General features: G+C 35.7%; 1 protein-coding gene across 1 annotated transcript in view; it reads right to left on the bottom strand.

The window, feature by feature from the left end:
• LOC145666539 (phenoloxidase 1-like) overlaps nt 1-16,278 on the bottom strand; it is an 817,003-nt gene that overhangs the window by 377,172 nt on the left and 423,553 nt on the right. Inside the window, exon 7 of the mRNA XM_081733851.1 lies at nt 15,365-15,466. Within this exon, the coding sequence (XP_081589977.1) occupies nt 15,365-15,466 (102 nt within the window). The remainder of the gene's footprint in view (nt 1-15,364; nt 15,467-16,278) is intronic.

Raw genomic sequence — 16,278 nt, 5'->3', positions numbered from 1 at the left:
ATAAAATGCAGAAGTAATTATAAAAGCTTTGCTACAAAAATACCTACAAAGACCATAATAAATTCAATGATCTCCGAAAAAAAGTAACAAAATAGCGTATAAGATTCAGTCTGCATGGCAATTTTTACTTAAAGAATGGACATACACTATTTCGAGAATCGAGATAAAACGAGAAATGTGTACGGTACTTTTCGTCTCGTATCGATTTCCATCTCCAAAGCGAGACGATAACTTGAGTTAGCCTTGTTCTGTCTTGAATGTAAAATGTTAACTCTCGTCTCAATTTTGTTTCTTTTGTTCAGAAACGAGATGAGAAATTCCTCTTCTCGTGAGCAACACTAAACAAAACCGAAATATTCTTGCCAAATATTACACTTCTGGTTGTAATGTTATGCTCTGAGCGATAATATCCCGCTAAATATAATCTTCTATGAGATAAGATTTATTATTATTAGTTTATTATTATTATTATTATTATTATTATTATTATTATTATTATTATTCCTGAACATTTCGTAGTTGAAGTATTGAAACATCCGAGTATTTAAATATCTGAAGAAAATAAAACGTGTGTCATCGCCTATCAATCGCCACCAAAAATTCTAAAGTAAGAAAGAAGTACTCGTCGTTCGTGAATGCGATTCGATTCGGTTATGTTCAGATCACCGGTCGAGCGCCTTGAACACTGAACCACGATTACTACACAGCAATTATTCGTCTTTAGTTTGTTTATGAGTATTATACACGCGCCGTATTTGATTCAAAATAAAAGAGTTTTGTATTTTGTTTCTAAAAGATCTGTAATGTTGATAAGTTAGTGATTACAGTGATATAGTGACCTCCGAGTCCCCAATTATATAGTCCTGGGTTATGCGAATGAATCTCACTGTTAACAAGCTATTATTTTGAACTTACAGAAAAGGCTCTTTATTTTGGCGAGCGTGAAGAAGTAACACTTTAAATGACTGGTTAACGTATTTTCATAATCTGAGAACCCGTGTTCGATTCTCGCCTTCCCCGTTTATACGTATTAAAATATTTCATTTACAAGGCTGAGCTTCAGTTGGATGATGCTAAATGAATGATAACAGTGGAGAAATTCAGTGGTGATGTGATCCAGAAAATAAAGGAAGAAAAATGAATGGTCAAAACGAGTTAAAGACTTAATTCTGTTAATGGTTCTATATTTGATATTAACAGTTAGTTTTATGCATTTTTAAATTGTTATTTATTGACTCTATATTGTTATCTTTTCTCCTGGTGTGTCAATGTGTAAATCTGCACAAAAATTAAACAATTCACGAACCCTCAGTTATATTTACAACTTACGCTTAGTAAGAATACATTCTCCAACTCATTTGAGTGTTATCGAATTTTGCATTTTTAGTATTTATAAATAAATTACTGCATAACAATATTTAGCATTTTCAAAAGTCATTTAACGAATTATGAAATTGGACAAGTTCTATTTTCAACGTAGTGCTACGTATCCTTCAGTGGCACCAGAACCAGGAAGCTCAGGCTCTGTTAGACCTCCAAAATTTTCATTGAGGGCTGGACCCTTCCCCCGAATGATCGATTCATACTGTAATTGATTTCCAGGTAGTACTATTGTTAATAGTTTCAAAACTCAGCACAAGGCTTTGTGTTTACTTAAAAATAACCTACTACATATACCGTATATTATTTGATACGCATAAATGTATAGTCATTTAAAGTAAGTTAACTTGTTTATAATTGCTCATTTGAGTTAATTATAAGATTATTTAAGTTCAGTGACTGTTATCTTCTCATCGGCGCCTCTGGTGTCCGTATATTTCTTCTGTATTGTGCTGTTTACTGTGAGTACAAATATCCCAAGACTACTTTTTTGTCATTTCACAGCCAGCGTTTCGCTCCACTACTTCGAAAAAGTAGTACGCTCCACTCTTTACGATTTGTTCTTTTAACAGTTGAGGGCAAGTTCATGCCGCTGTGCTAGCTACCACCGGGCGTAATTAATCTTGGAGCAGGTGTTAGTTAGGTTGCCTATCTCACGGATTTTGTACCTCACGTTTTTCTGTGGCCCACTGTACACCGAACTGCAAAAGTACTCCCCATTAAGGGGTCTAATTCCATTACTTGGTGTCCGATTAATTTGGAGTTGTAAGAACGCCTAGATAGATGCAACCCAACTTTCAGTAAACTTTTCTCGGCACTGACAGCAGCTGGTAGCCCTGATTCAGGTGTTTATGCAGGCAAAATTGTAAAGAAGTCTAGGCGAATAACGAAACAGTTCTCCATTCTAAGATGAATCTCTATGGTTCGGATCGGGTTTTCCAACGAACACCATATATTAATTTTAATATTCCTGTGTATGTAATGTATTATTACGTTATATACGTTTTAAACTGTATTGTTTCAACTTTTTCTGACATTATTTGAATTGGAATAGCTACAGCAGCAACAACACATAAAATTAATACATTTATAAATAAATTTGTAAGTATTTAGGGTATTAGTGAACATCAGTTTATCAATCACCTTGAAGGATATTGAAACTAATTCAATCGATCCATGGAACATATGAATGAATATTTTTACGATCCTAATTTAAATAAAAAATAACAATCTAGCTTACTCAAAAAAATAATTAAGACAATAATATAAAAAATTTATATTTCGTAACAATTCCAGAGGTAACCGAAATATACAAAATGATGTACAAAGAATCAATGCATTACATAATATACGAAATTCCAGGCAACACTGTGCTGTGCAATGTGATATAATTGAACCTTTATATAACAGTACTTGATGGTAGATGTGGCTAACGTGGAACGGATTAACTATTTAAGATAAAAAGAACTTCTTCCATAATAGGAGCAGAGGGGGATGATTTAAAAATACAAGCTGCGTTTCCCCGCTGAATTGCTAAACTGAGTCTCTGTATTAAAAATTATTTGCTCTACGGATCTTCTGTCTTCGCAACCAGCTGTGAACCAATTTGTTTCACTAGATTCTTTGTCTCTTTGCTGAAAACACCCGTTGTTTCAACAGCAAAGGGAATGAAAAAATGGTCCTCTTTTAAGCATTTATATTTTAAATGTTTTCCTCTGCACGCTCTTTCTGCCGCACTTCCAGCTTCCTTAGATGTTGATACGATATGAGAAGCTGCAAAAGTATCAACACAAGTCACATCTCATACTAGACATTGCCCATTTTCCCAGGGGATTAACGTGATGCCATCTGGTCTTTTCCCATCATCCCTTGATAAACCTGATGGTTCTAAAATTGAAGGCACGTCCATGCTGGCCAAAGCACGCTTTAGGATATCATTTAATTAAACGTGGCGGGACACTCTGCCTGCGCTTTTGGGACACCTCAATGGATGCAAGTACTTTTCATTGACTTGCCCCCGACAAATCCATGTAATTTTTTTACACATGTTCATGGCAAGGCGTAGAGCAACACAAAGACGAAAAGAATTGTTATCCATGAAAGTTCCAATATTCCTCGATGAAATTGATTGCAACCATACGCCAGATTCTTTTTCTTGTAAGGCCTTAAAGCGAGCTATATAAAATACATTATCCAAAAATAACTCTTGTTCAATAAATGATTTTGAGATTATTTTGTCCCAGCTTTTCTGTACTTTCAATGTGGATGGTATATCTTGTCCAAATAAGAACTTCCATACGTCAATTGCCTCTATCAAGTGATGAATGACCACACCATCAACGGGAATGTTAAGAATGTTAGAGATGAGTGGTCTCACCCCATACACAAGGAAACAAAAGCTGGAAGACTGAGGTCGGAGACTCTGCGGATGTTCAAACCTCCGAAACGAATTGGAAGACTAGCTTGTGTCCATTGTATTTGATTCATATATATATATTTACGATGGACTCTAACTCTCTTTTCATCCATTTGGAGAAGTAGAGATGGCATATACCATGTTGGAGTAATTCGAAGAAAATATTGTAACTTTGCTATACCCATACAATTTTTTAGAAGGAAATATGCCAAGTGAGATGGTAAAATTTTTAACCGTTCAATAGCAGTTTTAAGCTGATTTAGGTGCTCATTAAAAGCTATTTCGTAACCTGTTTCATGGAGTGGAGCACCTAGAAGAAATAACTCGTTCGCATTAACTGTTCGAAGACCAGGAAGAAGCTGTTGAAATTGTGATACAATAGTGGGGTCCACTTGTCCAGATGAGAAAAACAGTTCACATTTAGAAGGATTAACTTCGAAACCAATGCGTTAGGCTCTGCTAATAAAATATTCACATACTGAAAGACGGATTGTGGGGAACCACCCCAAGTACCATCATCCAGATAAATAATTGCTTCACACCCGTTGCGAACCCTAATTGGTTGGGCTGAAAATAGGAAGAGCATTTATGATAAACACTAGAGCATGCGAGCTTAGAAGCCAATTTTTTTAAGGTGCAACCTATATGTATAGGACAAATTCCGCCTTCTTTCTTACGGAGTGCACAAAGTGTGGCTCCAAAGAAATATTTTCGTATATCTTGAGGCACTCTTCCACACAAAATAATATTAATTAACCTCGTTAGGTTATCCAATAATATTTCAGCTGCTTCCCCTGCCGTTTTGGATAACAGATCATTTAGATGTTGTGGAGATAAGCCATAAAATGCCTGGAGCTGAACCACTGGGAAAACTGTAGATAGCCATCGAAACCATCTTAGCATCCACCGTTAATAGAGAATAACTTTCCAAAGGAGGATCTGGAAACGAGAGTTCCCTAGATGGCGTGGGATGTTTGTTGGTGAGGAGCTTATAGGTCTCCTCGTTCACTGGGGCCAATGTGTCATCTGAACTTAACAATCGAATTGCACCTTTTGTGTCAAAATCCGAAATTTTCGCTGCCACTCTTTTGGAAAGCTCTGATTTTTTCTTATTTTTGAAGCGATTTGTTGGTAGAGAAGACAAATTTAGGTTTTCTTTCACGAGGTTTGTGAGAGATTTATTCTTTCTCTCAGTTGGTACATGGAGTATAAGGGAAACTTAATAATTTTTCCAGGCAGAGGTGTCATTTTGGTTTACACAATCTGCGATGATAGAAGCTAAGTTCTTCGCAACAGCATATCGAACTCCTTGGGGAATTCTTTTCAGAATGAAAACATTAGATTTTAACTTTCCCAGTTCTGTCGCAAAATCATCTCCTTCACAAACACTATCAATTTCTAGTTCAGCATGTTTATGACTGTTGTGAATATTTAATCCTTTTCTTGTTGGAAACGTTTTTAAACATGGAGGACAGGTATGCACACTGTTTCCCGACAACTGTAAATTAGTTTCCGATATATTAATATTTGCCATGACACAGCAATTCAACTTTTACAATTATAGCAAATAAAATATACTGTATGTTTAGAGAAATAATAATTACTAACCACGCATGAATCAGTAAATATTTGTAAGTCTGAAAATATCAAATGTAGAACAATTGCTGGAAATAAGTTTGTAAATGATTGCCTCCATTGACAGACATTCTCCAATTCTCCTCATTCCATCACCTTTTTCTTTCTGGAGGAGAGAAGATTTTGCTTGTCATACTGAGTATGTATTGAAATTGAAACATTTGAAAAAGTTTGAACCTGGCCGGGATTTGAACCGGGGTCAGCGAATAGGAGTTCAGTGCGCTAACCATTTACCTACCGCGCCACTTCATCTTTCATCTAAACTATTAGCTAGTTAAAATCGTTGCATGTAAGATAATACACAAAATACTAATGCCCGTATAAGCAGACTTTCCTTATGAATGTCACAATGACTTACTCGAGATTTCCTTCTTTAACTCAAAAACAAGCTATATACAGTAGACCATCGTCAATGAGGAAAATATCACGAAACGTGCTTCAAATCGAGGCTACCTCATCGTTTTTAACTCGTCCCGATTTACATTACTACTATTCTTCCTCACCATAACTTCTAATTTCCAAAGAAGAAAAGCCAGCAGACATTATTTTCGCATTCTTTGAATTGCATCAACACGTAAAGATAAAGAAAGCTCTATTTTTATATTCCGTAACTACTAGTTTATTTTCTTATCTTTGCATGAGGAATTTGTAGTAGATTGGCAAATTGTGAAGAAACTCGTATGACAGACACGGGTTCGAATCCCGTCGTGGCAATTATTTTTCTAAATTGGAAGGTATTTTTACGTAATTGCTATTCTAATTGTTATTTTTCTATTATTATTATTATTATTATTATTATTATTATTATTATTATTATTATTATTATTATTATTGGAAAGTCTAGACTTGGCTATATATTTTATATTATATGAAGTTTATGATTATTCAATTTCAAGTCTTTTTGTTGATACGGAAGGTATCTGAAATGGTGAATTGCTTAAAACATTAATATTTCTAGCAGTAGAAGAAGAAAAAGAAGAAGAAGAAGAAGTAGTAGTAGAAACATGAGCAATTTCTGTGAAATAATAACCTTTATTTCTCATCAGTCGTATCTTTGCGCTATACTAACGATATGCCTTACGTATTCATCAATCATTCGCTAGACACATTACATCCCCAGACAGTAGGAATCATGGTCAATACAGCTGACGTCATCTTGTAGGCCACTGTTCTATTGCAATTGCACTGAAGAAAGTTTTATCAATACTAAGACTGAGAGAAATTGAATATTTTCTACGATATCTTTCATTGGAGATATCAACACTACAAATAATAAAAAAACTTTTATGGCCAACGGGAATCGAACCAAGGACCATCGGAATGGTAAACTAACGCTTATCTCACTACTCTAAGACATCGCTGTAACTTACGGACACGTAAACTTGGTGTCAAGTGCCTTAAGCAAATTGCACACCTTTACCGTTTCAATGTTGTAAAACTCTTGTTTCGGTCAGGGCGGCGCGGTGGCTCAGTGGTAGAGCATTCACCTCAGGTGCTTGGGGTCCCTGTTCGATCTCAGCTAGCTCCGTGTGGACTTTGTGGTGGACAAATCCGTGCTCGGCGTACTTGTGTGTTTTCTCGGGGTTTTCCCGTTTCCTCACACTTTTTTCATTCCAACATTTCATTCATTTCTCATAACCACCGTCCCATTTAGCCTAACCGGCATAACCGTGGGACAAAATCTGAAAGATTTCATTTCATTTCATTTTCCTGTTTCGGTCATACTAAAATAGGGAGTGTTATGTAGAAACAATATTCAAGAGAATTGAAATCTAATTTCTCAAAGTAAATTCTTGAAAATGAGTGATTGAAGTAGTGTTGCAGCATTTACATATGAGGAAGTCTAACGTCCTGCTTGAACATCGATGCTAATGTTATGTGAAAGTACATGTTAAATATATATCTTCGAGTATTTCTTTATAATTATTTACTTTCACGAGCCAGTAATATACATTGCAGATTGTCGAATTCAAAGTTTTATCCAGATTACTCGATATTTTGGAAATAAAACTCTCTAACCATCGCCCGTCGAAGACGTGATATGTTGCCGGAACACTCAAACGTACTTTTTATGTATTTTTCTGTTTATTACGTTGTTTTATATGGATTTTTTGTGAAAGATAGAAAACGAAAACTGATAATGAAAACAACCTGAAACTCAAGATATCCCACGCTCAAAGCCTCAGTGGACCAGTCATGGACAACTAGCAAACTCACGGCAAAAATTAGATACACCGCAGCGACTATCCGCTGTGGCCCCACTTCCGTTTTGAAAATTATACCATCAGCGGCAGAGACGCGGCGAAACGCCAATGAACCACATAATTACTCCCCCAAAAATATGTTAAATCACCTATATACGTGATTTGTTTACATTACAGTGAGTGTAAAAAAACACTTAAAATAAGTACCTCGACGCAGGCGCGAAGCACCAACTTTACGATCCGAAGGCCGGTGTTCTTCCGACTTCGCCAAGGAGGTGATGAAGGAAAAGTCGCATGTAAAGGGTTAAATAATTTAGGTATTTTTAATTTGGCCAATCAGAGTGTTTCTGTAACCGTGTATATTCGACGATAACCGTTTGGGATCAGAAGAAATTTCTTCGTCATATAATTTTATAATAAAATTACGCGCATCTATTTACTTTATTTCATAGTTCTCCCATATTTACTTTCTAATGATCTGCGACAGTTGGCATCGAAATTCATACAATTATACGCACTGATCTCAATATCTTTTACTTCATGATGTAGAGGCAGGGGTTACTTAGGAACAATTTGTCTGGAAAAAGTAATATATAATAATAACCGAATGCACATGACTGGCGGTAGTACGTACTGGTCCCTTCGGGATTCCTGGCGACGAATCAAAGGACCGCAGCCAAAATGAAGTCCTCGCTGCTAGGGGCAGACTGGCCTGGGCGGGAATTCCCGCCTGGGCCCCGTGAATCAATAATAATAATAATAATAATAATAATAATAATAATAATAATAATAATAATAATAATAATAATAATAATATTATTATTATTATTATTATTATTATTATTATTCACATACTAGACTGAAGTAGAACTAATTCCATACGAACACAGATGTATGGTAGGACCCCCTAGAATACGGCCATGGCCACATGGACCCTTATAATTTGTTTTATCGAATGCTTGGCTACGCTATTCTAAAATGGCGTGCACCAACAACAATAGGACTTCATTTTGACAGACGAAATTTAAAGGCTTCCTTTAAAAGGAATGAATGCCACAGGGCAGAACTTTATATGACGTCATATGACGTCATATTTATTAGGTATATTCAGTACAGCTGTATGAAGTTACGCAACACTAATCGATTAATGGTATTATCTGCCTGTTTTGATCAGTGACGCCTATTCAGATTTTGGGCACCCAGAAAAAGATTTCTAGCCCTCTTGACAGGAACGTAATTTCAGGAAACTGAAGAGGAAGCAATGAAAGGGAGTGTAGAGGTGTCACACATCCGCGGAGTTCCAAGGAACAGAGACTGTGGTCGGGCCTGTAATCCCCAAGAAACTGTCAGCTTTACTAGAGTATCGAACATTCTGTATACTAGGGATTCTTGGGACAGAATTCTAAAGATTCATTGGGTTTAAAGTACGCAATAAACAATATTATTTTGTAGCAATAAAATATAGTATACACTAAATGTGGTATACATCCTAAATATCATAAATGCCCTTAATATAGTGTAACTACATTACCTATCCAATTTCAGAATTATTGCAATTACAAAGAAATAACATAACTACATACAATGTGAGAGAAGTAATTAACTCACATGACTTCGTTGCTAGTACACATGGATAAGAATCTAAATTCTCTGACTACTCTTGACTTGTGAGTTTAATATTCGTATCGGGCTTGATATGAATAACGACACAGAAAAGAATTTAAAACAATCAGCTAATTTATAACATCGTTTGATTACTGTATTAGTATTCAAATAGTTTGATTGATATTGAAATAATTGACAAAACCTCCCAGAAGCGTTAAATTTTAATTATTTTTGCTCCTTCCAAGTATGCAACACACTAAAACTGAGAAGTCCAATTCAACGTTGATTTCCATAGAATCGTAATACATAGCTGTTTCCTGTGGCAGAAAATCATTAACGTTAGATCGTTTTACACTAAAATCAGTAGTAGGCAGCAAGAAGTGTCTTTCTGCACTCAATTAACAAGATTATATTCCGTTTTCACCCTAATCTCTCTACTCTAGTATAACTTCTGGGTACAATATTCTATCGAAAAATATCACGCCGTATAAATCAGGCCGTCACGTGATATACACGTGTCACTGTATACAGATCGAAGAAGTAATTGCATACTACATCAAATTCAGTATGGCCATAATTATGAAATCAATTCGCAAATTGATTTTCCCTCATTTTTAGTACCGAAAAATTATGCCAAACTGTTGAACTTCCAGCTAGTGTTTCATTTTTATCTCGTTTCAACAACATAGTCGTAGGTAGCTGCTGTCTTAGTTTAGTTAACCTTATGACTCCCAGTGGGGTCCAATGGACCCCAAGACTATGTTTGACAGTTCATCAGTATTATTTTCCGGGATTCTAAGGGTTAAAATCATTATTTCGTCCACCTTATGTCATAATTTCTTGATGCTCCTTGACAAGTTTCAATAGACACTGCGAGTTATTTAATGATGTAATTACACACTTATAAGTAGCTACATAAACTTGGAAGGCCACCGTCTCTAAATTCGTTGTTTTATATCTATTCGTTTTGCACCGTTTTGTACCCTCATTACTGAGAAATTCAAAATTCAAAATGGTTTTCCAAGTACCACCAAATCATGTTGAAGATTTAACCGTATCACCATCATCTCCTGGTTTTGCATCGTTTTCCACCTTCTTTCAAAAATTTTGTACCATCACTCAAACCGAGAAAACAGGATTTGAAAATTCAAAATTCAAAATTTGCCACAGTAAAGAAATTTAAGTTTTAACTTGCCATAAGGTAGAGTACGTTTTGCACCCTCAGCAAATATCAATATTTCATTCTGTACCATGACAATAGCAATGAGAAACTGAATAGCCAGAAATGTTACCAAGGTGGAATGCTGAAGTGACTTCATGATGTTTGTAAAACTAAATGCAAAACCAGGGAATATTATTATAATGCATGTGTATATGCCAACAATTTACCATGATGACAATAAAGTGGAAGTGATATATACTGAGTAGGGTGGGTCGAAAAAACGATTTCTTTCAAATCGAAGTCTAATAGTGCGGAAAAGTTGGACCATCTATCGAAACGTGTAAGTGTAATTGTTTTTTGAAATCGCGTAATATCTTCAGTTCGCGCATCCAGGTTAAAGTTTTACCAAATTGTCAAAAATCGTACTTTTTTGGAACACCCTGTATAGAAGACAGATTGCTTCTGATAGTTGTAATAGAGCGCTAATTCTCAAGTAAGCATGTAACAATACACAGAAGAAAAGAAAATCAACATCGGATAATATCTTCTGTTCTTGCTCTAAGGTCAAAATCTCGTGAAATTGTATAAAATCGTACTTTTTGGAACACCCTGTATAAAATAGTTTATGTTGTTATAGCCCTAATAGGGTTGTGATTTTCTTCAAGCATGTAGCAACAGGCACACAAAAAAGAAATCGTTTACATTCTTCACGAAAAATAGAAATTCCACAGTGTTTCATATCCCCATTTGTAAAATGTATATTTTTTTCTTTAGAATTCAGTTCATTGGCCATATAACGCCTAGAACTGGATTTGCAAAGAATATATCTGAGAGTGTGCTTTCTTATTTAAGTGACAAAGACGTGGACATAAATGATCTTGTTGTTATCGGCTGTGATGGGACAGTGGTTAATACTGGATGGAAAAGTGGGATTATTCATAATATTGAGGTCAAACTTGGAAGACCACTCTAGTGTTTCATTTGTTTATTAAATTTTAATGAGTTAACTTTCAGACATCTTTTCGAGTGCCTAGATGGTGACACTTCAGGCCCAAATCATTTTCTGGAACTATCTTCAAACAATTGAAGCACTGTGAGCAGCTTCCTGTTGTTGGTTATGAGAATATTCAGACCGAAGATAGCTCCGTAAAAGCAAATGACCTGAGCAAAGAAAAAAAATATCTTCTTGATATTGCTAGAGCTATAAACAGTGGCGAGTGTCCAAGTGATCTTGCAGTAAAGGATCCAGGCCCAATAAGTCATTCAAGGTGGCTTACTATAGCGTATCGTATTTTAAGGTTATATATTTTGACAGAAGATCCTTCATTTGAGCTGAAGACATTGGCGACATACATTGTAAAAACATATGCACCAGCTTGATTTGCTATTAAACAAAATTCCTCTGTAAAAGATGGTGCAAAACATGTGTTTAAATTGATTCAGACATCACGATATCTACCGGAAGGTTTACTAGAAATTATCGATCCTGTAATGCAGCGAAACGTTTTTTTCCCGCACCCTGAAAACCTTATTTTGACCATGTCGATGGATGAACGGAAACACATAAGAGAATTAGCTTTCAGAAGATTGTTAAAATCGAGGAATCATCCACAACCAGGCAAAAGTGTAAGAAATTTTTTACCACCTGAATTTATAGATCGGTCAACTTTCATCACCACCACTAATGGCCCATGTAACAACAGCGAGTACTTTGTCATTGCTAAAGACAAAAGAACTACCAGAGTTTGACTACCTAAAATTTTCATGTCATACGCAGTCCGTAGAAAGATGTGTTAAACTTCTAACAGAGGCTGCTACAAAAGTGTGTGGCTCCCTAAACAGAGATGTTTTATTCGGACCACACCTTTGTCACGCTCTATAATGACAGATTTTAGTAAGAAATCTGATTTTAAAGTTATACCCGAAATACAAAAGAAATAAACTTGAAACTTCTACAATGGTAGGGTGGTTGGAAAGGGTGTGGCTGAAGTGCAGCCACCTTCTCATGGTGAGTTCTGGGTCATTTCTAAGATCAGAAATTAGCGAAGATCTGCACGATCAGATCGGAAACAAAGAAAATGATTCCTTTCGTAAAATTTTCGATTTTTAAGATCCAATACACGAACTGAAGATACTATCCAATTTCTATTTTCTTTTCCTGAATATTCCCGCATGGTTGGGAACAATATAACCGCCATATTAAAACTATAACAACATAAACTATTTTATACAGGGTGTTCCAAAAAAGTACGATTTTATACAATTTCACGAGATTTTGACCTTAGAGCAAGAACAGAAGATATTATCCGATGTTGATTTTCTTTTCTTCTGTGTATTGTTATATGCCTACTTGAGAATTAGCGCTCTATTACAACTATCAGAATCAACCTGTCTTCTATACAGGGTGTTCCAAAAAAGTACGATTTTTGATAATTTGGTAAAACTTTAATCTGGATGCGCGAACTGAAGATATTACGCGATTTCAAAAAAAAAAAAAAATACACTTACACATTTCGATAGATGGTCCAACTTTTCCGCACTATTAGAATTCGATTTGAAAGAAATGTTTTTTTTCGACCCACCCTAATACTGAGATCAGTGACATATCGCATCATGAGGGAAGAGGTCAGAGTAACGTTATAGTAATGGGAGTCTTCAACAGCATGGTCAGAGAGAGATCTGAGAATAAAATAGTGGGATCATTTAACTAGGCAGAAGAAACGCAGGGATCCAGATGTAGATTGACTTCTGTAGGCATCATCATTTGATAGTAACGAACACGTGTTTCAAGAAGAGAAAAAACAAGCTGTACAAGTGGAAAAGTCTAGGAGATAAAATACACTACCAAATCAACTATATTCTTGTCTAACAACATTTAACAAATAGTGCTTATGACGTTGAGACATTACCAGAAGTAGACACTGATTCAGAACACAATCTTCTTATTGGCGGAGTTGCAAACCTGATAACGTCAATCACGAAAAATGGGAGGAAAACTTCAAAATGTAATTTAGAACAACCAAGAAGTGTGGACAGTAATGTACAAGAAGAGATAGAAAAAATGTGTGCAATAGACGATGAAGTAGGCAGCGTTGAAGAAAACTGGGAAAGAGTTAAGCAGATTCTACTAAATACACTTAATAAGGACATTGGTAAGATGGTATGAGCAAAGAAAATCATGAGCAACTGAAGAGATGCTTAAGAACATGGAGGAACGCAGAAGGGTCAATAACGAGTTGAGAAGAGAATTTGACAGAACCAGATAGAAGTACATAGAGACAAGATGTGAAGAAATTGTGGAACTTCAACGCCGTAGCAGATATTATCTGATGTATCAGAAAGCATGGGAATTAAGTGAAAGAATTAACAAAAACATCCGCATTTTTGAAATCAAAATCAACAAGGTCACGTAGTCACTGACCCTCAATTAATCCTTAGGATTTTAGAGGAATTCATAAAGGCCATGCCTGAAGAACCGCCCAGGAGATATCATAACTGAAGTAAAAGAAGAACTAAATGAAGAAGACAAAGGACCAATATACTGAAATTTGAAGCAGTGTAAGGCATCGAAGACAAGAGAAAGAGGAAAGACACTGAATACAAAAAAAAAAAAAAAAGGGACTTGCTCAAGAAATTATTACACAATGCGATGAAAGTACTGACAACATAATGAAAGCTCTGATTAACAAGATCAGCCTGAATGAAGAATGACCACAGGATTTTCTAGATGTTACAATGATTGCATTACCTTAGAAAAGCCATGCGAAGAAGAGCAGTGATCACATAGCCATTAGTCGTATTTCCCACTCTGGAAAAACTATTGTGCGCATATTGAATAAGTAGTTGAAAAGTAAGAGAGAAGAAATATTGGAGGAAGGTCAATTTTGAGTTCAGAAAGAAAGAGGTACCTAAGATAGTATTGAGTTAATGAGAATTACTCTATATCAGAACGAGCTCTTGACGTAAAGGGAGGGTTGTGTTTGTGCTTCATTGACTGGATAAAGCTTTCGACCAGGTCAATTGGATCAAACTTCCGGAAATACTTAACGAAATGAGATTAAACTGGAGGAATCTCTACCTATTTGCAATCTGTACACAGGACAAAGAGTGAAGTTGCAGCTGAATAAAGGACAAATCAATAGTGTGGAGATTGCCAAACAAAATGGAGAGGGAATCATGGAAAAGTCGAAAATCATGAGAATATCGCATGGAATTAAGGCTCAAGGTAGAACAAAAATAACTTGAAGAGGTCGATCATTTAAAGTATCTGGAAGTATTTTGATGAGAGACGCTTATGGCGCTAAAACGATTAGGTCAAGAATTGCTGTAGCGGAAAAGCAATCAACAAGAAAAACTATCACTCCTAACTAGCAGGCTCACATTAGACTAAAGAAGGAACTAATGAAGCGCTATATATGGAGCATCTGATTGCATGGTTCAAAGGCTTGGGTATTACGAAAGTTAGAGGAGAATACTTAGAAAGCTTCGAAATGTGGTATTTCAGAGAGATGAAGAAGATAGAATGGACAGAAAGTGTATGAAACGTATATGTTTAAAACGAATAGGAGAGAAGATGACGCAGAGACAAAATATCCTCTGTGTGCTCTTGTTCCAAACATAGCTTTTAGTTATGAAAATTAAGTTTGGTCATGTCATATCATAGTACTTTTATACAAAATGATGATATTATCTTTGAAAATTATATTGTAATGAAAAGTTTCTTATTATGATTATTATAGCTAAGTAATAAGAGAATTGTTTACAATACTTATATATATATTCAAAGTACACAAAATCCTATGGGAAGCAATGATTGCTAACTTATTATTAAGTTATTTTATTAATGCTGTAGAGTTTTGAAAATATCTTAACTAAGTTTACTGATGACATGTAAAGTATAGTACAATATCTACATTATTTTTACGCAAATCTTCAAAGTTAGGAGAAATTGAAACTACTTACATTTGTAATATGCCCTTGTCTTATAGATGTTAGAATCCGATCCCTCCATTGGCTTAAGTCATTTAATGTGAAAACTAATCCATCACTCGGTCGGTTTACATTCTGAAATTAAACAGAGGTAAAATGCAATTCATGCTGATAAACTAGAATTTAAATTAATATTTTATATTCGATACCAATATAATTATTCTGTAAACAAAAAATACTTTTCCGCCGTATAATAGCTTATAAAACATCACAATTATTTCAGTATAACTAATATGGTTGTTCATTCTGGGGTTAATTGCATTCATAACCGCATGGTGGCAACATCTTCAATATTGCAATTCTGTGTAATGACTTTCAGAACTAAAAGCTCCTTCGTGGCTAGGCGGTTAGCGTACGCGCCTTTGGCGTGGGAGATCCGGGTTCGATTCCCGGCGGGAGCTCATGTGGTTCGGATTCCACGTTAATCAGTAGGTCCACGTCTCATATAGCCTCGCTGCTGAACGGGACGTAAAATTCAAAGTCAAATCAACTCAACTTTCAGAACTAATGCAGAGGCATAGAACATTCACAAATCAGTGCAGAAGTCATAAAAATCATTCATTTACGCAAGTCCCAACTTTATAATACGTAAAATTCATCTACATGCACAAGTCATGTGAGTAAAATCATGTGAGTAAGTCCTAACTGTACAGTCACCAGCATAAGTACAGCTCATGCAAATAGACGTGAACTGTAAGCTGCGCGAGAAGAGAACGTAGGAGGAGCGAACAGCATAGTGGTGTGGGGTACGTTCGAAACTAAAGACCAAATAGCGAGAGCAATAAGATTGTTTCAAGAAGGAATACGGCAGTGGTACCAACTCTGTTAGGGCAGAATTTGTCAAAAAATTGTGCACTAAAATAACAGATGGAAATCAAAGTATGAAC

Source organism: Thermobia domestica, chromosome 12 (assembly GCF_964235325.1).
Source record: "Thermobia domestica chromosome 12, izTheDome1.hap1.1, whole genome shotgun sequence".
Taxonomy (NCBI): Eukaryota; Metazoa; Arthropoda; class Insecta; order Zygentoma; family Lepismatidae; genus Thermobia; species Thermobia domestica.
The sequence above is the reverse complement of the archived record's forward strand: the minus strand, read 5'-3'. Positions and strand labels throughout refer to the sequence as shown.